The sequence below is a fragment of the Panthera tigris genome, chromosome E2 (assembly GCF_018350195.1).
Source record: "Panthera tigris isolate Pti1 chromosome E2, P.tigris_Pti1_mat1.1, whole genome shotgun sequence".
Lineage (NCBI taxonomy): Eukaryota > Metazoa > Chordata > Mammalia > Carnivora > Felidae > Panthera > Panthera tigris.
This window is the reverse complement of record NC_056674.1, coordinates 59,742,135-59,766,329: the sequence shown is the minus strand read 5'-3', so window position 1 is coordinate 59,766,329 and position 24,195 is coordinate 59,742,135. Positions and strand designations below refer to the sequence as shown.

Sequence of the window (24,195 nt, the reverse complement as noted above, 5' to 3'; positions counted from 1 at the left end):
ACCCAGAGTTTGCAAATATCATTTGGAAGAGCCCGATGTCAGAGCTACATAAACTCAGAGAACTTTACAGAAACTCTAACTCTGGGGTGCCTGGGTGGTTCAGTTGGTTGAGGGTCTGACTCTGGATTTTGGCTCAGGTCAGGATCCCAGGGTCCTGGGATCGAGTCCCCCATCAGGCTCCACGCTAAGCGGAGATTCTCTCCCTCCCTCTGCCCCTCTTCCCTCATTTGCATGTGCACTCTCTCTAGATTAAAAAATTTAAAGAAAGAAAGAAAGAAAGAAAAAAAGAAAGAAATTCTAACTCTAAACTAGCTAAAACCTCATACGGATTCCAGTGGCTTATAATCATATTCTGAACGTACACACAGACACACACGTGCACTTGCACACAAAACTTATGTTGTGTCCTCACAAAGAGATGGCAAAAGCGATTAATGTTTGGAGCCGGCTGAGGCCAAAGGAAACAGCACGCTGATTCGGGTCGGAAGCTGTTGCCAGCTCAGAGGGGATGGGCCGCCATCAACTAGCCAGTCTGCTGTGGAAATGGTGGGGCAGGGGGGTAGCCTCCCTCCCTACCCGAGAATTTTAGTGCACTGGGCTTAACCCAAGAGAATGCCTCTACGTTTGCTTCCTTGCAGAATGGGGTGCCCTGGGGAAGTCAGGTTTGTATGAACCGGTTTCCAGCTCCTAATCACCAAGGAAAACGTTCACAAGCACTGACTGCACTCGCTCCAGGAAATAAGAAACCAACGGCGAACAAGTCTGATCAATCGATGGCGACACACCCACGGACATTCACTGCTGGGGGGACGCAGACACCCATCACCAAACGACTGCAGGACAGAGAAGAACGTCCACGACTAGGTTCTCTGCCTACATCGTGCTCCACGCAGGCAGGCGCTGAGAGCACGACCATCCTAGAAGAAACTGACTTACACGCCCAAAGGAAATCCTCTGAATACTCCTTCCCCTAGGAAGTCCTGACGCTCAGCGAGCGACAGCCAGGCTCCGGGCACGGGAGAGACGCCCCGACCTCAGGGTGTCCCGTTCTGTGTCCCGTGCTAACCTTCGAGGGTGAGGCAAGACCGCCCCTTCACGCGACGCCGCCCCTCCCCGTGCAAGGCGGGCAGCTCAGGTGTGGCTTCTCTTCACACGGTAACGTTCAGCTTTGTGCTCTGTGGCCGAGGGAGGAGGGACCTGCCAGAACATCAAAAAATGTTGGCCACGTCCCCGCCTCCCTCGCACCCACAGAGGAGTCTCGCCGGGCCACATCCTCTGCCGGCCGGTCCTTCTGCCTTCTGCCCTTCAAAGTAACTACTCATACAGTTCAGCTGGGGAAATCGGAGATACTCATCGTCTCATTTTTGAAAATTATCTCAAAGACTCCCAACAAAGCAAGCTAGCAAGCATCTCGAGTGATTCCACCTTCCACTCGTAAGAAAACAGGTAGATTCTCCAACTCCACAGACACGTGCTGCCTCAGCACGCGCTCTCCCACGGGCGCTCAGAGGCGTGCTCCTGCACGGCACACGGGAACCGGGGTCGTAATAAAGTGAACGGTGTGTGAAGTGTACTTACGCACACCCAGCTGTCTAAACCGTCCAGCGGCCAGCCTCCGACTTCAGTGACAGCAAACCCGGTGGGAGCAGAAGCAGGGGCACAGCCCTTAGTTAAAACGGTAAAACCAGACACCCCGAGGTCCTCACGTCCCAGAGCAGCAGGGGGGCTCGGGGCCACCACGGGCCCCCGCCCCCGGTGCACGGGGTGGTCCTATCTCGGGGAGCCACCAGGCAGCCAAGCCACATTCCCTTCGGAGCAAGCACGGCCCTGGGACCAGTGCTCACGGATGAGATGTAAACAGGAGAGGGGCCAGCATTCTTAGGAACAGAACGTGCCAACCTGCAACAGTCAGCCCACGAATCCGGAGGATTCTTTACCGCAGTTCAAGTCACCCAACCGACGTACCAAGCGTTCGACCCTCACTGAAATTTGTTTCGTGGGGTTAGTTCTGTTCTTTACAGGCTCAAGATTAAAAAGTCATAAAAACCAGGATCCAAAAAAGTATCCTTAGGGATAAGAACAAACGAGCATTAAAAATTGCTTCCCAATATCTAACGAAATGAACAAGTTCCTGGGGCGCCTGGGCGGCTCAGTCGGTTGGGCGTCCGACTGCGGCTCAGGTCATGATCTCACAGTCCGTGAGTTCGAGCCCCACGTCGGGCTCTGTGCCGACAGCCTCGGAGCCTGGAGCCTGCTTCGGATTCTGTGTCTCCCTCTTTCTCTGCTCCTCCCCTGCTCATGCTCTGTCTCAAAAATAAATAAAAACATTAAAAAAAAAAAAAAAAACAAGTTCCAGCGTGAAAACCACACCCCCAAATAAGCAGCTGCCACAGAGAAACAGGGATAACCTAATGCAGCAAACGTCGACCACGAGCTGCTTCAGAGGAGGGCTGGTTCTAAGCCTGCCTCCAGAAGCCACACTTGCACCGTAACGGAGCCCTCTGACTGCAAGCCGTCAGTCCCAAACCAGAAGGGCACGCTGGCTGGGAACGCAGATCCTTTCTTCTTCCCAAGGAGCTACAGGAAAATGGCTACCAGACAAGAACCGCTAGGAGGAAAAGCCGGACAACAGGAGGGACCCCCAGGGGGAGCAGGGGGACACAGAGCCGCGGGCGACACCACAGCGGTGGGATGCCGGACGCTCAGATCCTGTCTCTGCCGCCACTTGCCAGTACAGGAGACGGCCGAGTGGAGGACTGGGGTGGGGAGCACGCAAGACGAGCCCGGAGCGCCTTGTGGTGCCGGAGAGGAAGGAAGTGCTCAAAACAAACCAAAACGACTAGCGGGGAGGGAGTGTCCAAGGACACAGAAGCCACCGCAGAGCAGTCTCACCCACAGAAGCTGGAACATGTGAGCAGCAAAACAAAGGAGTACTGGATTCCAACCCAGAGCGTAAAATAAATACCCGTGAGTCCACACTGATATAAATGAGTGACAATCAAACGGGGAGGAAGAGATAAACCTCCTGTGCAGTACGGTAACCACATCCCCAAGAGGTGCAGCAGAACTTCCCACTCTTTCATCTGGGGCGCCTGGGGAGCATCCGACTTCGGCTCAGGTCATGATCTCGCGGTTCACGGGTTCGAGCCCCACATCGGGCTCTGTGCGGACGGCTCGGAGCCCGGAGCCTGCTTCCGATCCTGCGTCTCCCTCTCTCTCTGCCCCTCCCCCGCTCGGGCGCTGTCTCTCAAAAATGAATAAATGTTAAAAAAAAAACAAAAAACTAGAAATTAAAAAAAAAAAAAAAAAGAACTCCACACTATGTGGAGCTGAGCTCAGTGATGTCCAGTGATGTCCTTCCCAAGAGCACAGGGGGCAGAGAGGGGGGGCAGTTGGAACTTGACAGGGGAGGAATCTGACCAACGCAACCTCAGCCCAGTGATCCACGACCACACCGGCAGACAGAAGTCAGGGAGCTAGCACGCACCCTGGAGAAGGTGTGATGAGAATGGCACTTCGCCTCTCGGGTCTGCCTCTCAGACTTCGGCAGCCCCAGGCTCATCAGGAGAAAAGCAACAGACAAATCCCAAGTGAGGGACAATCTACAAAACACCTGACCGATACTCCTCAAAAAATTGTAAAAACCAGGTCTGTGAGATTATCACACACCAAAGGAGCCCAAGAAGACACAGCAACTAAATGCGATGTGGACCTACAGACATTTGAAAGGTAATACGTGAGGGACGCCCGGGTGGCTCACTCAGTTAAGCATCCAACCTCGGCTTCTGTCGGCTCAGGTCACGATCTCACGGTTCGTGGGTTCGAGCCCCGCGTCGTGCTCTGTGCTGACAGCTCAGAGCTTGGAGCCTGCTTCCGATTCTGTCTCCCTCTCTCTCTGCCCTCCCCCATGAGCACTGTCTCTCAAAAATGAATAAAAACGTTAAAAAAATTGTTTACATAAAAAAATAAAAAATACGCCAATACTATGAAAAAGTATCATGTTAACAAATTCCAGGATTTAGACAAAAACAAAATCCCTGGGGAATACAAATTAAATAGCAGTGACTCAAAAAGTTCCATGTTTATCAAAGTTCTGTATTTATTAAAAAAACTGAATTCATAATTCACTGCCAAACTGGATCAAGTATTTAAGGAAGAAATAAAACTAACCATACAGAAACATTATCAGAAAACAGACAAGAGAAGGCTTCCCCAACCATTTTTTTAAGTTTTTTTATGTTTGTTTATTTTTCAAAGAGCCAGAGGATGAGCGGGGGAGGGGCGGAGAGGGAGAGGGAGAGGGAGACCCAGAATCCGAAGCAGGCTCCAGGCTCCTAGCCAGCAGCACAGAGCTCAATGCGGGGTTCGAACTCATGAACCGTGAGATCATGACCCGAGCCAAGTCAGACACTTAACCGACTGAGCACCCAGGCAGCCCTCCCAGATAAATTTTTGAGACTAGCATCATCCTAGTAACAAAGACAGGTCAAGAAAGAAAACTATAGACTAGCATACCCCATGAAAACAGATGCAAAAACCTTTAACTACACGTTAGCAAGTCGGTCCAAAAATACATAAAAAGGGTAACATGCCGTGACCATCAGGTTTATTATGACAGAAATGCAAGGCCGGTTTAGCATTTGAAATCAATCAGTATAACTCACTGCAACAACAGAATCAAAAATAAAAACCACATAATCATCTCAAGAAGATACAGAAAGAGCACGTGAACATTCGATTCACTGCCTGCTCACAGTAAAAACTCTCATGAAATCAGGAATAGAACTTCATCAACCTGATAAAGAGCATCTGCAAAAGGCTTACAGCCAACACCACACTTAACGGTGGAAGACTGGATGCTTTCACTCAGAGATCAGAAATGAAGTAAAAGTACAAAAAGAAAAAAAAAAATTACACGCTGAAATGAGAGATCCTATCCATGGAGCAGACAGGGTGCCTGGGTGGCTCAGTCGGGTAAGCACCCCGCTCTTGATTTTGGCTCAGGTCATCATCTCAGGGTTCTTGAGTTCGAGCCCGCTTTGGCCTCTGCGCTGAGTGTGGAGCCCACTTGGGATTCTCTGTCTCCCTCTCTCCGGCCCTCTCCCCCCACACTCTCTCTCAAAAAAAAGAAATGCTGGAGAAATTTGATGACAAGTAAAACTCTCTTTATATATATAAAAAACATCTATGACCACAAATACTTCCTTTTACCTTAAGTCCTACAGCAAAGCTACCAAAACAAAGTGAATTTAGAAACGATGCAGGATCAAGGTGAGTATAGAAAACACAGCACCCTTCACGACGGCATCTGAAAGTATGGCGTCCTTGGAGAAAACCTTAACAAGACGCGAGTAAGAGCTACGCACTGAAAACTAGGAGGCTGCTGAGAAATTAAAGACCAGCGTAAGGGGAGACGTGCACCGTGTTCGTGGTCCAAAGACTCCATGGCGTTGAGAGGGCAGTTCTCTCCAAACTGACCTCCAGATCCCAGACGCTGAGCTGCGCGCTATTCCACCGCCAGAGAAGCAGTCCAGATTAGCAGACGTGCGCGATCTGTTAAAATGCTCGGCGCTGCTTATGAGACAGTATCCGAGTCACCACGTTAGGTTAATCATTCCGCCGGTTGTATGTGTGTAAACCGTGAGTTTTCCTTGGCTGGTACTCGGCCCTGACACGCACAGGGTACCCTCGTTAGGTCACTAAACGTGCGCGGCTGTACAAGGAGCGTAGACCAGTCGGCAAGAGAGATCGTACGTCTACGAAGTTAAGTGGAAACATCGAAAAACTGGAAACTTGGTAAGGAAAGAACGAAAACCAGGTCCATCACGGCTAAAACCAAACCTTTCCTCATAATTCAAACAGCCGTATCTGGAGTCTCTCACGTCCCAAAGCCCACGAAATGCTACGGTCCTGACTGAAGAGCTCGATGACCCAGAGCGGAAATGCTCTGAACACGGATGACCCCTCACCAGGACTGCAAGTGTCCCGAGAGCCCCCAGGAGGGGACCTCTCTCTACACAGAAGCCACGAAGCCTCAAAAAATAGCCTTTCCACAAACATCCACCAACACTTAACACAAAAGGCCCTCTGGGAAACAAAACAGACTCAGCAGCCAGCATGGTAGAGGGAATTTAAATAATTTCTTGATCAATAATCAGCTTAAAGGAAAGAAAATCATTTTCTTCCCTCAGGTGTCCCAGAGGACAGATCTCTCTGAAGGAAAAGATTATCTCAAAAAGAAATCACTTGTATGTCTTTTACAAAGAGGCCCCTGATTTACTCCGATTGTTGTAAAATTGTAGATGTAGAAGTACGCTAAAGTTTTAAAAGGACACAAAAAACCTTTTCAAGCTTTAAAAATGAAAATCTGGGGCGCCTGGGTGGCTCAGTCGGTTAAGCGGCTGACTTCGGCTCAGGTCATGATCTTGCGGTTCGTGAGTTCGAGCCCCGCGTCGGGCTCTGTGCTGACAGCTCGGAGCCTGGAGCCTGTTTCGGATCCTGTGTCTCCCTCTCTCTGACCCTTCCCCATTCATGCTCTGTCTCTCTGTCTCAAAAATAAATAAACGTTAAAAAAAAAAATTATACAAAAAAAAAATGAAAATCTGTTGTACAGCAATTACATCTCAATAAAAAACCATCTGTGCATAAAAAATAAAAACATCTTGCTTTTAAAAATAAGAGACAAGCATTTTTTTTAATTAGTCAACATGTGTAGTAACGTGTCCTGTTAACGAAAACCAACCCGGAGCACGAGGGTTTGAGCTGCTGTCTGACTCATCACACAGGCTGGCCCCGTAGGGCACCGGGGACAAGCGGGAATTCTCCCACTCCAGGTAGGCACCGTGCGGGCACCGTCCTGCCAGCTTTCTGGAGGTCATCAGCTAGGACAGTAGCCGCAGCTCAGCAATGTCCTACTCACTGTACTTTCTCCAAATGGCACGGTGTGTAGCTTCAATGAAGTGCAAAAGAGGAATTTCTACGCTGATCTGTATGAACGTCCTTATCCATGCCCCTGACCCCTGCAGCCCACGTTCTAAAAATTTTTTTTAAACGCTTATTCGCTTTTTGAGAGACAGAGACAGAGTGTGAGCAGGGCAGGGGGCAGGGAGAGAGGGAGACCCAGAATCGGAAGCAGGCTCTGGGCCCTGAGCTGTCAGCACAAAGCCCGACGCGGGGCTCGAACTCACAAACTGTGAGATCATGACCTGAGCTGAAGTCAGACGCTTAACCGCTTAACTGACTAAGCCACCCAGGTGCCCCTGCAGCCCACATTCTAAAACGGAGGCCCTTCTGAAATGCGCAGAGGGCCCGCCGCAGCTCCTCAGGAAGCACGTCAGCAGTCGGCCATTTCCAACGTCGACACCAACGTGAGAGGAGCTTTAGAGGTAAAGCCTCAAGTTGCTACACCTAGAACCACAATTAAGCAAAATCCAAATTTACGGTGCACTTCCAAGAAAGAAAAGCACCTACCTGCAGCAACTCGAGTGTTCTTTTCCCCAAGAAGAACACCGTCATTGGATGAAACCTATCCAAATACCCTCACCAACAGGTTTATTACAACGGTTAAGCTTTAGCATCAAAGAAAAAGGTTTTCTCTCATTTCTTTTTCTTGGACTCATTTAAAGAATCTCATTCAAGCGTACCATCTGCAAATCTGGATCCTAAGTCGCCACCTGGAGCTGGCAGCGCTCTGCCGCCTTCTGCCCCCCAGGGAGTAAAGAGAACAAGTAACTCTCAGAGCTAAGAGCACGGTCTCGAGAAAGAACCAGCAGACGAGCGGGCGCATCTCAGAATGCAGACACCGACTTAGCTGCGCGCCGCGGCTTCGGGCTGGCTCTGGGCCTCAGGCAGCCTCTCCAAATGGAAGGACGAGCGGGGTTTCAGACGACGGCTTCTCACCCACCACCCGATTCCTCGTTAACTGAAAAGACCTTTTAAGGGGCCCCCATCTGTCGGGTTCAATTACACGCAGACTTCCCCACGAATCATCCACAATATGGGCCTAAAAAACCTTAAATTAAAAGCATATGATTTACATCTAAAGTAATCCAGAACTTAAATGCTTCTAACTTATATTTTAAATATCTGAGGCCCAAAATAAATAATTGGTAAAAGTACTCTGTTACTCAGAATGTTAATCAATTTTTAATTTATTTTGGAGACTTTCCCTTTTCTACGCCCACTCAATACTCGCATTTCATACGCACAATTCTCATTTACTTACGGTTTACAAATTTGTAACCTTCTAACTAAAATATACACTTTTTCCTCTGATCTACTGTAATTAAATTCTTCTCCCTTACTTCTCCCCAAAATTTCCTGTCAGCAGCTTTCAACTGTTGTCTTAATTCTTTAAAAATCATTCATATACATATGACTTAAGGCCACGCTGAGGAGAAAACAGAAAAAGGACTGTTCCTTTCTTACTCTTACACCAGTTTCTACACGTAACTGTTCTACGAAAAACATTCACAAACCCTGTGTCAAGACACAGTAAGTGCGCTCTCTGGCGAGTTGATTTTATGTTACCGGTACAATTACTCAAAGCCAGAAAACCCACCTGATTTGGTTTAGCCAGATCATATATCTGACTCGGTATCAGAAAGCTTTCCTTTTAATTTACCGCTTGTCAATACACACACAGAAAACCACAGCAGCTTTACCTCCTGTCTTGGGGCAGAGGGAAGCACGGTGGGATCTCCACCCAGGGAGGCTGCCCATGGTGTCTCCCCGCCAGCCCCGCGATGGAGAAAACGTTGAAGAAAGCTGGAGAAGCTGGTGGCTCCCTGCCGCCCGGCAGTGCCTTCATCCAAGTGAGCCCCTCCGCCTTCAGACAACCCAAAGCCCAACAGGACACGGCACACCGGCCTGGAGGCCCAGATCCAAAGGAAGCGGTGCCACCCTGTCTCCCAGCCCCCACCCCCCAGCTTCATGGTTAGGACCGCAGGAGACGGAAACGGAGCCCGTAAAGGCAGGCCCCGGTCACCTCCGTCTCGTCTTGTTTTTGAAGACGAGGAAACTGGAAACGGACAATTAATACCAGCGCGTGACTTGACCCAGGTCACCGCGCGGCTTCAGACCAGGGCAGCCCGTGGCACGCAGAGGCCTGTTCTCCCAGTAACACACCCTGCTCCGGACACAAAACAAATCCCAAAACAAGCGGCTCGCAGGTCCAAACCGCAGCCACGACAGCGCCCTTCAGACCCGGAAATCACCCGCCTGCCCCTGACGGAACCGTCACAAGGCATCAGCTGTGGAATCTGAACGGGCAGACTTCGTCGAACACTTTCCCCGACTCGTCAAGATTACCTCTTCCAAACACAGGTAAGGAAGTCACACACGAAGGAGGACCACCCTCGGCACGGGCCGGCTGCTTGCTCACGAGTCATTCTCTTCTCGCGCCCGGGAGCAGCAGTTCCCACTGGAACTGCTGGGGGCAGGGTCTGAAATCCAGTGGGGCCTACTGGGTCATCACACTCACGAGACACCGCTGGCACTTCGCGGGTACGGCCAAGGAGGTTAAGAGGTCCTTCGGCGCGTGAGACGCGCTCATCTAACAAAACATCTTCCTGCACAAACTTCCAATGTCCCCGATGCTCAAGGAAAATCAGGATTCTAACAGCTCTCTGAGCCTAGCATCTGACTCTATTCTACGGTCCAACACAAAATGTTCTCGGGTAATTTTAACGTAACAAACTTTCCAGGAATTCAACTATCGTTCGAGTCTAGAAAAAATTCCATTTTGCTTTATTTGAAAGTTCATCAGGAACGGCTCGTCATCTTGTAGGATTCCATCACCAACTAGTATTTGAGTTCCCAGTGTGTGTGGACTCACGCCACAGCCCTCCCCACCACCAGGACTCCGCGTACAACGTCTGGGCATCTGGCCTGCTCACTGCCCCCCGTGCATCTCACCTAACCGTTCACTCACGGAAATACGTGTTATCGTATTATACCCCGCCGGCCTTTAATTTCTCCTTATGCTACAATTAAGACATTTTACTGGTTTTTCCAATATAAATGTTTTCTTCACGTCACATTTTGGGATAAGAGGGTATCACAAAAAAACTGCTCTGAAAACAGGCACTGGTTCTGCCAGGGTGGAGCCCCACGGCCTACAGAGAAGAGGGTCCACGAGGGTCTGCTGGAGGAAACCCACGCGGGATCTGGTAGGACACCTGCAAACACAGGGCGAAAGCCTGTCTCCGAGCAACACCACGGATGAGCCCACCTTCCCTAGGGACAGAGACCAGGCGTGGGCCACGCGGCATCCCAGACACACGAGGCACTAGCAATCACACCCACACAGCAGCCGTCCCAGACAAACTGGGACAAGTGGCCATCTTGAAAGTGAAGCGTGTTCGTGAGCACTCCCAAACCAAACCAGGAACCCCCGGTCAACCCCACCTGCCCCTTATCGCTGCTCCCATCCCCAGGGCACGTGGGCAGGGCAGAACCCAGCAGACACTGGCAGCAAGGCGACAACAAGAGAGCCCTTAGCAAAAACGCTTCAAGTTCTCATCACCTACAAGGACAAATTCTGCCGCCACCACAAGTGTGACTTTCTTTGGAGCCCCCGTGGGAAGAGATGAGACGCCAAGGCTGATGGAAACTGATGCCCAGAGCCTGAGCTTTAGGTCACGCCAGGAACACCAGCATCTAACTGGGCACCCTGGACAGAGACACAAACAGGCCACAGACGGGGAGACATCTTTCCAGTCTAGGTGAATTCTTTATGAAGTTTCAACTCACACGGTGGAAAACTACCACAGGCACCACTAGGTTAGACCGTGAGTGTTTTTAGAAGACACAGTAACTACCGATAGGAAGGAAAGTGCAGGATGCTCCAGGAACACTTACAAGCCCTAGCATCTGAGAACCAGCCACACGGGACACAGTAAAGGGAAGAAAGGTACACCTTCCAAGATCTGGTGGGCTGGCTGCAGAGGACACGCCACAGGCTGGTTCGTGCCCGGGAGCCGACTCAGAGGCACTCAGGCTGCACGTCACGCGTGTGCTTTCCTCTCGCTACACCCGGGGCCAGGGAACCGAGGAGGGGACGCCGGCGTGGGCACAACTCCCGCCACCGGGCCAGGCGGGCCGGCGGGCCGGCGAGGGGGCCCCGCGCTCTGCTCTTACCATCGCACTTTGTTGCACGTCTGGGTCGCGCCAAGGGGGGAGCCGGCCACCATGGGGACTTGGATGGGGCTGTGCTGCTTGTTCGTGACCAGGTCCAGCTTCTCCTCTAACGACTTACAAGTGGCCTCCAGGGCTTGCAGCTTGGCCTCGATGCTATCCAACCGTAAGCAGATTGTCTGGTTAATGGAGTACAGGAATGACTGCAAGCGGAAAAGAGAAGACCCTCAGAAGGGACGCCGAGAACCGTAAGCAGCCACGTCCCCGGATGCCGACTGCGGTCGCATCTGTTCGGGGAGAACCACCCCGCAGCGCCTCCGTGGGGGCCCCCTTCCCCAGGGCGCGCTTTCCGGGGCCGTCCCCGTGCGCCCAGGGTCCCAGCTCTGCGACAGCGCGCACGCGGTCTTCGGGACGCTGCCCTGCTGGCCCGAGTCGCCCACCGGGCAAGCGGCACACAGCAAGCGGACGGCCTGCCGGGGCCGGCCGGACGCTTCCGAACGGCAAGCCCGCCACCCAGTGGCCGGCACGCGGCCTGCGCGTGCAGGGCTGCGGGCTCAAGTCCCACCCGCCTCCCTGGGCCATGGAGCTTCCCTCAAATTCGCCTCCCGCCAGTGGCGCTCCTGGGGGGGGAGCTCGCCCGCAACCAGGGCACTGCCTGCTGCAGGTGGGGGGGAGGGGGGGGCTCGAGAAACCACCGCCGGACAGAACAGGAAGCGGTGTCCATCTCTTCTCCCTCCGTTCCGGACTTTGACTTGGGAGAGTAACAGACACCTGCGAAAGACGGGCGCGGAACCAGGAGACGGGGACCCGGGACCAGGCTACCGGGACAGACCAGGGGGGGCACAGGGCTGTGGGAACGAGAGACCCGGGCGGGCACGGGGCTGAGGGCACCGGGGGGACCAAGAACGGGGGCGAGGCGGGCTCTAATGGGGAGGGGCAGACATCCTCAGTCCGTGCGCAGCCGAGCTCGTCTTCTCAAGGACCTAGGCGCTTCTGAAACCGCCTGCGCGGGGAGGGAGGGGGGGTGGGGAGGAGGGGAGCCACGTGATGAACACAGTCCACACGCGTCCACGCAACCCGCTTCGTGGAGCGGTCACTGTGCCGACACACCTCCTCACCAGAGCGGCCACTGGCAGGGAAGGCCCACCTGCACCCCCTCCGAGGACACTCCCCGCGGGGACCGGGTGTCAGGACAGCACGTGAGGGCAGCGAAAGGACCGTGAGCGAACAGCACGGGACGGCTGGGAGGGGGCAGCGCGCGAGGGCAGCGTGAGAACGGCGCGTGACGGCAGCACGTGACAAGAGGGCGGGGCAGCGCGTGACGGCAGCACGTGATCACAGGGAGCGGGCGGCGCGTCTCGCTCGCGCTGCGCCGCCGCACGCAGCCGCGGCCCTGCGGGGCCCACGGTGCCACAGCGGCACAGGTGGGGCCCGGCGTGGGGTGGGGACGGCGTGGCGGGGCGCGGCGGGCCGGGGCGCGTGCTGTCGGAGGGCGCGGAGCGGACACGGAGCGGCGAGGGGGCGCGCACTCCACGCGGCAGGCGCGCCCCCGGCAGGCGGGGCAGGGGGAGGAGGGACCGGGGAGGCGCCGCACTCTCACCTTGATGGAGGGGTCCTGGCAGTTGATCTCCAGGCGCTGGCGCTTCAGGGCCGGCTCGTCGTCGTCGGTCACCACATGGTTCTCCAGGACCACTGAAAACCAACGGCGGGGACAGAACACACACTTGAACGTGAACGGCCGGACGGGGCCGCGTCGATACTAAGCGAGTAAGCAGTCGGGCCGCCTTTCCAGTAATGGAGAAATAACGCGACCCCTTTCTCATTGTCCTTGTTTCGTGTAAACTTAAAACTCTCAAACAGAAAACAGGAGCTCCCCTTAATCTCAAAAAAAAAAAGTGCAACACCAGACAAAGGAGTTGCCTGATAGGCCACCAACTTGACCTAACACCAAAACGACAGACTTCCCACTTAGCGCTTGCTCCGTTGAGCTGCCCTGTTGGAACGTCAGCAGGAGAAAACCCAAGTAGCACACATTTCTCTCCAGCGTCCAAGTCCTGTCTGTTGGCCACCGCACTGGAAAACCAAAACCGCTCTCATACTCCCCTTCCGTAGGTGTTTACTCCTCAAAACCGTCTCAGCCCCGGCTCGCGGGGAGACCGCCTCAGCTCTCCCTGCACTAGCCACCCGCCCTGTCCGCACCTCCCAACTCCCCCTCCCAGCTCCTCCGCACTCTGGGCCGGCCCGGGTGTGCTCCCCACCGCCTTCCGATCGTCCAGCATCCACCGCAAAAACAACAGTAAAGGTGACACGAAATCCCACACCAAAACTGCCACAATCACATCGTCCCGCAAACGCGCTTCTCTCTACCCCTGCTCCTCGGCCCCAGACCTAGTCAATCTGTAAGCGGGACACACCCACAAACGTAGACAGAATTTTAGATTCGACGTTTGTTTTCCACATGATACGGTGAGGGCTTTTCCATTTTGCCCCAGTATTTCCTCCTCCTCGTCTTGCCAAAGTCACCAACCTTCACTGCCTAGTATATTTCCCCTCCCCCCGTCCCGCGTGGTCACACGTGGACACAAACATGGTCCACAGAGCGGGGGTGCCACGGGCTTACCAACAGATCCGTCTGCATTTTTCCTCTCCACTTAGCAACGGAACGTGGACAACCCTCCTGGTTAGTGGCTTCGATTACTTTTTAAGGGCAATATCAGAAATATTACCAGTGCGCGAGGATACACAGGTGCGTGTGTAGAACGCTGTACGTATACATGCGCACACCAAGACAGGTTACCACGGCACTTGTGGGAATAAACCACAGCACGCAAACACTTCGGGGTATCATCTGTCCGCCTTTCAAATGCGCCCCACATGCCAGTTGAGCACCCCACGTTCTAGATGGACTCGCCGCGACAGGCATCATCGTCTGCCTTGCTCAGACGGTGCTGTCTGACCACATCCCTGCTCCTCCCCCAAGCATCCCAGAACCACCCACCACCCAGCCATCTCTACACAGGGAAATCCATCCACCTTCCCTGCAGCCCCGTGCAGATGTCGGAACTCACATCAGCTCATGCTGTGATACCAGCATGGCACGGCGTCTACCCCCCGGGCAGGCGCCTCCCCGCCCTTTACCCACAGAGCTATGCACAGATGCGGGCAAAGCGCATCCTGCTGGCATGTGATTCCTCACCTGCTAAGGGACAGCTGGGGCAAGCACGGGGAAAGCCAGGTACCCTGCCCCCACCTCAAAGCATTCACACTTTGACAGCTTGTACAGACTAAGGTTCCAAATAAGATCTCGATTTTTTTTCAAGTGTCAATGCCTTTAAGCCCATACCTACTAGATGACTCATCTCCAAACTCCAACACTTGGAGACGCTGAATGGTCCTATGGCTCAAACGTAAACCTTTCATGGGTCAAGGCAAGAGCTGTAAACTGATTTCCTAGAGGTAAATTATCCAGAGCTGTACCTTGCAGACCCTTATAGCCAAGGTCAACAATAACAGAAAGCATCTTGCTTACCAAAGGGCTTTGCATCATGCACCGTGGATCCTGTGGAGGGAATGCCTCAGCCACCTCCACGGAGATGGGTGAGAATGGATTCTCATTCAATTAAGTAAAAATAGGAAAAATCCATGCCTACGAGTGTTTGTGGTTAGCAAAACACGGGTTCTCAGAACCCGAGTCTACTTACTCCCACTGGTGGGTGAAAACTGGTAGGTGAATTGTATCAGGACTGGAAGACAGATCCTGGCAACCGTTATTCTAATCCTTTTAATTTGCTGAACAGAAAGCAAGTCCAGTGAGGTTAAGTGACTTGTCCAGGGCCACACGGCTAGTTCCTGTAACTACAGAAGAGTCCGCGCCCCACAGCAGCGTCAAGTACCTCAAGGCTTTAAGCCAAGGGGCAGACGCGTAAAAGGCAGTGCACCCGCGGCAGATGACAGAGGTGAGCATGCCAGGATCCTAGCAGTGACCCTCTATGGACGTGGGGCTGCAAGTTGACTTTCCTTCGTCCTTTGCTACATTTGCACACCTTGCCTGCGCTGCCTTTTAGCATTCTGCTCGCAGTACTTTTGGGTAGAAGAGCTCCGTGTTCATTACAGCCGTGACTAGCAACTGGAAGGGCAGGCCTAAAGAAGGCCGCAGTCTCGGTCCGTGCTAGACGGGCATAGTGAGCGTAGCCACGGCCGGGGGCGGGAGGGAGGCGGCAGCGAGGGGACACGGAAAGTAGAGGAACCTAAACGTCTTTGTTTTCATACATGCCAATAAGCAGTTCTCCTGCCAGGATTTACGTCTACTCGCCTAACTACTTGTAAATTTCACAAAGTTCGTATTTTATGGATGAGGGAAAAAAATCATCGCAGTCTTAAGCCCACTCTAGAGGCAAACACATATATGCAGCATGGTATCTGCTGGGTGTGTGCAAGTCCTTTTGGACCAGAGAGTGGAAGCTTGCGGTCTACTAAGGCCTCAGAGAGCCCCGTACGCAATGGTCTCAAGAAACAGTAAACTACAGTTGCCAGTTATTTAAGGAACAGAGACGGGATAAAACCAAGCTTAGACATGGTTTCTCTGAGCCTTCTCTGAACTATAATCTACAGAGAAACAATTTATTTAGGAAGGAAACTCTCTGGAACTTTAACAGTCCTAAAAAGGTTTAAAAGTTATGTAATAGGAACATTTTTCTTTGGTAACATTGCAATGTGTGTTTTCTAAAGAAACTGTCATTCACCTACCAAAATATGAAGACATTTTTAAAAGTGTTCTACAGTGATGCTGCTTCTGTTTTTCTTAGCTCAGTGGCATCTAAGGTGTGGTGCTAATGAGGCCAAGGTTCCAAGTTCTAGCTCTAAACAAACAGACTCTCACAGACAAAACTGTGGTCACACAGCCACACTCACAGACCGTAACTTTGTTCAGTGACCTGCCAGGCTCTTGATCTCGCCAGCCGACAGGTGACCGTGGTTCTTACAAACAAATCAGAAGCAAAATAAGAGGAAAAGCACAGCATCCTTCAAAAGAGGACCTCGGTTTCTTTGTGACTGCTCACGTGATTCTAAAATCATTTATACTACTCTCTCCCTTCCAGAGCAGAGCCAAGTTCCAAATGAAGTTTTTTCAATTAACATATCGAACAGATCACAAAAGATAGACGTCTTCCTACTTCTTATGAGATTTCTGAAAATTCTCTTTTCTGCAGGGGAAAAAAAAAGTCAGCCTTTCAATTCTATTATTCCAAAAAGAATAACCAGGCAACTAAAACACTCAGTGATTGTATCGTATGCACTTCTCATTTCAAACTTTAAAAAAAGAAAGGGGGGGGAGGAATTTACTAAGAAATCTTCTAAAACAAATGTGTACACAAAGCTTTTCATAGATCAAATTCCTAAAATGTAGGGTTTCTTTTATACACAGTCTCTCAAGACAAATATTTAAAGTTTCAAAGTAGATGTGTGCTTTTAACATCGTGAAGAAAAATTGCCAGCCTTAAACAAAAATACAGAAAAAAAGTCATTCTCACACACAGTCAATGACAGAATAACTGAATAAAACATTACTGCGAGGGGCGCCTGGGTGGCTCAGTCGTGAAGCATCTGACTGGCTGAGGCCACGATCTCCCGGTTTGCTTATGAGGTCAAGCCCGTGGCGGGCTCTGTGCTGACAGCTCAGATCCTGGAGCCTGCTCGGGATCCTGTCTCCCTCTCGCTCTGACCACCCCCAACTCTCTCAAAAATAAACGTTAAAGAGAAAAAACCCACTATTGGAAATGTGATTATTAATCGTGCAAATAAACCAGTTGAGTGTTTAAAAAAAATTATTAAAAAAAAAAAGTGAAAACTTTTCCGGGAAATCTGTTAGTGTCGTATCAAAGGTTTGAACATACACAGCAGTTCTACTTCTGGGAACGTACCCTACAAACATATCTGCGAAGATACACAGGCAAGGGTCCTGACTACCAGGGTGTGGTGCAGACAAGGTCGGTGGCGTCTACAGGGAAGAGGCCCATCGGTCGGGGCACACGCGAAGCAGACCTGTGCGCTCCCGCAAAGCATGGTTTCCAAGGCGCACTACAGTCCGGGGGGAAGCCGTGGAACCCCAAGGGTCACAGGACCGCCGTGGGCAGGGGAGGAAGGTGGCTCCCCCCTGGGATGGACGGCCACGGGGCCGACGTTCCGGCTCCCCACGGTTAGCGCGTGCATCGCCTTTGCTCCTGCTTTACTTTTCAAAGGAAAGAAAACTTCTGGAAGTGCTTCTGGACTTCTGAAGGACAGAGAGAATAAGAATGTGAGCTGCCCCACAGCTCCCTACCTGGGTGACCAGGACTCAGGTCTTCCACGGCAATCTGCACCACATCCGCCAGATCCTGTTCTGACATCATCCAGAGCGAGAGGAGGGTGGCCGGCGAGGGGGCAAGAGTCAGACTCGCGCAGGACTGCGTCTCTGCCACCTACAGAAGCGAGACAGACAGGGACAGGGAGATCACACACGGTGACCTGTGACGTGAGGCTGACCGCCAACCTCGTGGCTCCCAGATCACATCCGGTGCCGTGCTGTTGGATACAGGCCACTCCTCGCTTCAAACCACCAAAAGGTAGTGCTCTCGGAGAAGCGAGCGGCAGTTCAGAAACCCTGCTCATCCTCACCGGCAGACCGGCCCTGCCCCACAGCCTCCCGCTTCCCGCTTCCTCGGTCCACTCCGCGCCCCAGCCTCCCCTGCTCGGCCTCCCGTGACGGCCTGAGCACTGACCGTGCCGTCCGCCAGCCCGGAGTCTCAGCGGCCCCCGCCCGGCCGGCCCATCCTGCCACACACACCGCACCGCCCGGTACCACGCTGCCCTGCCTCCCGCTTTTACCTGAACGGGCCCTTCTACCCAGGGCTGTCGCTCCCATACTCCGTTTCTGCGGCTCGAGGCACCATTCCGCTAAGCGCCTCTGCTTTGCTTTCCTTTGGCTTCCAGAGCAGACCCAAACCACAGCACCGCCCTGCTACCATGGCCTGGGAGCACCATCGTCCGTTCCCCCAAGCGCCCTCACGGGCAGGGGTTTGAACGGTCATCCCTGAGCCAAAAACCATGTCTGGAACAGTCAGTTACTTTCTTCTTGCTCCTGAAACACTCTGATTAGGCCAAGAGAGACCTTATCTTCCAAAACAAAAATGAGGCCATGTCGTGTCAGATATGGTCTATCAACACACGGATCTAAACATACTACGTAAAAATGGGACATCCCGGAGAACTCAGGAATCAACGTCACCGTGAAATTTTATGTTACATGTTTTGTTTTAATTATTTGTGGTAAATGTTTATAAAATAAATCATGTATTGATCTTTCCCCAACTAGACTATGCCCTCAACTCTACAGCTGTGTTCCTTTTGGCACTGAATGCTCCCAGCCCCCAGTCAACACTCCTGTGGGGCAGGAGGAGTCAAATTAAAGTTTTCAGATCACCCGCTTTCAGCTACGGGTCTAGCGACAACTCCTGTTAACGAAAAAGTTCCAAGAGGCATAAAGTTCTAAATTCTCACATCCTGTGAACAGAGTGGCTCCTCTTCCCCTTCTTCCAGATTTAAATTCTACATAATTTCTTAGAGGAAACAATTATAAAAAGGAGAAACCAATCTCCTGCCTTAAATCTCCCTTTTCTTTTTTCTTTTGGGGAGTGCAGGGGGTAGGGACAGTATGGGGGTGGGGACGGGCAGAGCAGAGAGAGAGAGAGAAAGGGAGAGAGAGAATCCCAAGCAGGCTCCAAGCTGAGTGCAGAGCCTGATTCGGGACTTGATCTCACGAGCCACGAGATCATGACCTGAGCAGAAGTCAAGAGGCAGACGCTTCACCAATTGAGCCACCCAGGCGCCCCTTAAATCTTCCTTTGTGGAGTATGTGCAACATTTCTATGTAAATGCATGATCAAATGTATAACCGGTAAAATTGCAAAGGTGCTTCTATTCCCAGCTGATACACCTGACTCAACAGTGAACAAGGTGTCTATGCACCAAAGGAGAAACTGATGACAAGCGCCAGGGAGGGAAAAAGAGGCCTCAAGGTACTGTGACAGAACCCTTTAAGAGTCCAACTATGAAAAGACAGCAGTGACGAAGATTTTTCATCTTTCCCTGTCCCGCCATAAAAACACATGAGCAAGTAGGATAGCAAAACCAAAATCCAGGCCCATGTCTATAACAAGATTCAGTGATGAGGTATGCCTAATGAACCCCAAAATACCAGCAAGTGGGGACAAATCACTGACAGCTACAGGATCGCCATGGTGGGAGCAGGTACAAAGCAGGAAGCAGAGAGAAGCAATGGGACAGGGTGACAAACAGCAGCTGAAACCAGGCGGTGAGCACAGTTCAATGGCGGAAGCCACAAAGGGCTTTGCGGGAGCATCTAGAAGGCCTAGACAGTCTGGGCCCCATGAACTCTCAAGGCTAATTGCCCAAAGTTCCCTTCTAGGCTAAATACCCTAGAGAGAAACAACTGGAAATAGAATACCAAATGTACAGGACAGAGAAAATAGAGACTGAGAGAAATGGAAGTCTGGTTGAAGATGAGAAAGGTGTACCCGGCTGGCTAAATCAGTGGTATGTGCTCCGAGTAGTGAGTTCGAGCCCCATGTTGGGTACAGAGCTAACTTGAAAAAAAAGAAAGTGGGAGAAAAAAAACAGAGCCAGGAGAGCTCAGAAAATGAGTTACTGCGTCTTTTAAAACTTTCTAACATCAATAGAATGTAGAGCCTAGAACACGGAAATTAGAGATAACTATTCTAAATCCTGCCTCCCTTCTAAATATCCAGGCAAATTAATTCCACATGAAAATGAACAACAGAAAATACTGAAGTCCAATCTCATGCAAAGATTATAGGTTTTAAAGGAGACTAAAGGAGCACTTTGGTGGCTCGGTCAGTTAAGCGTCCAACTTCAGCTCAGGTCATGATCTCACGGTTCGTGGGTTCAGGCCCCACGACAGGCTCCGTGCTGACAGCTCGGAGCCTGGAACCTGCTTCGGATTCTGTGTCTCCCTCTCTCTCTGCCCCTCTCCCACTCACACTCTGTGTGTCTCTCTCAAAAATAAACATTAAAAAAATTTTTTTAATAAAAAAATAGAAAAAGAGACTAAGGAGGAAAATAATAGCACTACAGACCATGAAAGCGTGCGTAAAGCCATGTCCTTGAAAGAGATGAAACCCAACCCTAGTATCCCAAAACAAGCTGAACTACACAGAGGGAGCGGGTTATCGTTAGCCGTTAAGCCAGCATTACAGATGTGCAGAAGTGAGGGGACAGGACGCAGGAGGGAAGTGAGAAGGTGCCCAGGAGCACATAAACACGGTAAACTGTGCCTTAAGAAAAATGAAATGAGAAAAAGGGGGCAAATTGGAAGAATGAGAACGAAATGAAGGAAGAGTTCAAGAATGAGGAGCACAGATGACGGGCAGAGAAGGCCCCGTGGACGTGGAGAGCAAGGCTCTAATGACGAAAACCAAAGCAAAGTCCAAGGAAACAGAGCACTCAAAAGTGTAAATCAAGAAAACTCTTCAGAAGGGGGAAAGTTAAAAACTACTTATGAAAAAGACACACCACAAACCTCGGTGCGGGAGCGGGGGGACAAATCAATCCCAAGACACGTGCTAATAAAAATTAAAAAAAAAAATTCCTTTACACATCCAGGCAAAAAGAACAGGTGACTTAAAATGGGCAAAAACGGATGATTAAATACAACAGAAAGAAGTAGATTAACATGTCTAAGATACTCGAAGAAAGAAATGTGAGCCAAGAATTTTATATCCAGACAGAATGACTTTCAAGTGTGAAGGCAGCAAACATTTATCACCCTCTAGCTCTCAGAGAAGGGCGTTCCCATCAACCCTTCCTGAAAAAGCTGCTAGAAAACAAAGCTCAGAAAACTCAAGTCACTTGAGGAGACAACACGCACACTGGTTGGGGGTGAGCACTGTGCATTTACAAGCAGAACTAAGACTAAGTGAAGAATAAAGGAGAGAGTACCGTCCACAATGGCTACACGCTCTGTGACACACATACAACTGTTCACAATGGGGAAAAACGTTGGGAGAACATACACAGAAAAAGGCCGACGATCTCCCACGACCACGTTGAGTGGGAGCACTGGCGTTCCCTTCTGAGAACGTTCGTGTGCAGGTGAGTACTTCTGGGACAGTCCAGGTGGATCATTCTTCACGTCCTTGAGAATCAGCACAAGCAGACCTGTGCCAAGATCTACGTACCCAAAAACCCAAAACAAAACAGCACAACCAAGGCGTGGTTCTAGAGGCAAAAGGGTGGACGCGGCCTACACGTACACCAACAGGGAGTTAAAACAGGGCCCACGAGGCCACACGACGGGACGCCAAGTAGCTGTGTGAAGGAGCCAGGCAGGTGTCTCCCAGAAACCACGCCCAAGATACAGAGTTATATGAATATAAGCGGGGCAGAAGGTGTATAGCATGCTTTTTTTTTAAAAAGAAATATGCTGAATACGCACAGACTATTTGCACAGACGATTCCTGGGACATAAGAGGGAGAGAAAACTATTTTTCCCTTTTCACTCTCTTATAATATTTGCATTTTTATCCTGCGCATGTGTCACCTTCTCAGAAATAAAACTGGTCAGCTAAACACAGGGGCGTAAACTGCTGGGGAAATCCTCAATTACAGCGTCCACCCCAGAGCGCGCTGCCTGGGCACCGGAGCGCGTGTCCCTCCCTGGGAGCGGGGGTCGCACGCACGGCCACCGCTCCGAGGAGGCGCCACGGCGAACCCGGTGGACCCAGGAGGGCCCGTCAGGCCTGACGCGGGGTAGAGAACAGATGTCTGCTGACTCCGTGTCCTCCAAAGATGACCCCTAAGTACAGACTCACTGGCAGCCAGTCTGAAGATCAGGGCTACTCGGGCCATAAACTTGGTCATCTTCTGTCCAAATTAAGAGCCCAAGCAAAGATTATTAAAGGGTACAGTGAGCTGTTTCCTGAAGGCAGTGGTCCTCAGGGACAAAATACCACCCAGTCAACCTTTGACCTGGTGGACTTAAAATGTTTTGGGGTCACAGATTGCTTTCAAAATGTAAAAACAAAACAAAACAAAACAAAACAAAAAACTGTAGACCGTTTTCCAGGAAAAAAGCACGACAGACAAAATTCTGCCAAGTTTCAGAGCTTCACAAACACCAGGAAGGGCTGCCTATCTCAGCCGCCCTTCTCCCCTGCTCAGTGGAGGAACCCGAATTTACTGGGCCACGCGGCCGCCAGACCGCTCCCCCCGCCCAGCCGCTCCTGCAGCCTAGTGACCAGGCCTGGCCGAGGGGGTGTACGTGCAGACGCGGGGGCAGCTGCCACGACACCTCGTTGAGGACACCTGGCGTGTGGCCACAGCCATCCTGTTTTCCTGCTGCTGGACCACAGGGATGAGGACGGGACAGAAGGAACCAGAACGGCGGAGCAAAGGACAAGACGGACGCTGCCACATGTCCCTGGACCGCCGGCCTCAGACTTCCTTATCAGAAAGGAAAATAACCAACCACCTGCTCTGAAACAGCGTATTCTGGGATCTGTAATGCGCAGCCAGGCTTGACCTAAGTGTTGCGCACCGAAGCCGTTCGCGACGGCCCTGGGCTCAGAGGCTCCAGGTTAAACTAGCTGTCTCATAGAGGGCTAATGGAAAGTTTTCAAACGCCCAGTTCAAGCTTTTTCCTGGCCTCTAACAGTTCCGCGAGCAGCTGAGGAAAATACTCCAAACTCTCCATAAAATCCCGCATCCCAACGTCTTCCAAATGAGGACACCACACGTTATCCAAGTTGTTTACTCAAAATGGTTCTGTTGCCAGGACAGAGTCACTTAAAATTCTGCTAACAGGGAAGGTTTGAACAGAAAACACTAGGGCAAGAAGCCCAAGAAAACTGGAACAGAGCGATACATGCGGTTGCCATTTTGGCAAATTAAATTTACCATTTCTCAGAAGTCCTGGAGACAGTCCAGTCTTCACATAATAGAGCAGCTGGACTGAGATGAATGTACAACAACGTCTCTGATGGCAACGACTAGTCAGAACCTTAGCAAGCCCGTGAAGACGGCGTCTTCCCTGGGGCACAGGAAGGAGAACCCGCCGACCACGATCAGCGACCTAAGCGCCTGAACTTCGGGGAACGAGAAAAGAAGTGACGGCAGGCCGTCCGTCCCGTCAACCGCTGCACTTGTTAACGGGAATGACGCTGCTTCAATCGCACGGACCAAAATGGAAAGATCCCCAGAACACAACACCAACGGAAAGGAACATAAGAGGAAAATGGCCCGACAGCATGTATACGATCCCAGTTCGGCTTTCTAACAAGTGCGCGCGCGCACGAGTGTGTGTGTGCGCGCGTGTGTGGTCACATGTCTGTGTGTGTGATGCACACGAGAGGCCTGGAGTGATCACGGTGGACCTGCTGGTACCCGTGAGGGAGGGAGGGTGTAGATGACACGGGCTCCCTTCATCCTCTGTCCTTCCCGAGGGCGGAGCCTTCTGTAGGCACGTTATGACGATCACCGTGAAATGCTTTCTCTGCAACAGAACAGTATGTGGCCAAGGCCCACGGCATCAAATGCCGACAAACACGAGGGAGCCGCCTCAGCCTGCAGGGAAGCGGCATCGGGGACGGTCCTCGCCATCCTTTCTCCTCTCCCTTCCAAGTCCCGGCCCCTCCTCGCCTGGGCTCGGCGGGCCACCTCGCCACCTCCCCCAGGGCTTCCCTGTGGCTCCGTGGGCACCCCCCCCCCACTCCTGCCCCCACACACGCCGTGCCCTCCTCACAGCCCCTCAACGACAGCTCTGGGCTCACTCCCAGAGCTACTCCCCCACCCCCCCATCTCCGGTGCTCTGCTCCCCTCCAGAGCACAGCCCCCCAAGTTGCTGCCAGACTTGCTGTCTTCATCCCCTCTAGAACCCAGACCAGCGGTCCCCTCTCCCCCGCCCCCCCCCCCCCCCCCAGCCAACCGCCCAGTTGGGTCCCGTGCTCCTCGCCCGCAGCACCTGCACGGGCTCTGTCCCGCCTCCTC

At 52.0% G+C, this 24,195-nt stretch overlaps 1 protein-coding gene across 5 annotated transcripts in view; it reads right to left on the bottom strand.

Annotated features, from left to right (window-relative positions):
• The window catches only part of LOC102955899 (BTG3 associated nuclear protein), a 112,229-nt gene that overhangs the window by 67,438 nt on the left and 20,596 nt on the right, over nt 1–24,195 (bottom strand). For all 5 annotated transcript variants that reach the window (XM_042969765.1, XM_042969762.1, XM_042969763.1 and 2 more), the window contains exons 2-4: nt 17,456–17,594; nt 12,737–12,828; nt 11,140–11,339 (exon numbers count right to left, since the gene is read on the bottom strand). In XM_042969765.1, the coding sequence (XP_042825699.1) occupies nt 11,140–11,339; nt 12,737–12,828; nt 17,456–17,525 (362 nt within the window). In that variant the 5' untranslated portion in view covers nt 17,526–17,594. The remainder of the gene's footprint in view (nt 1–11,139; nt 11,340–12,736; nt 12,829–17,455; nt 17,595–24,195) is intronic.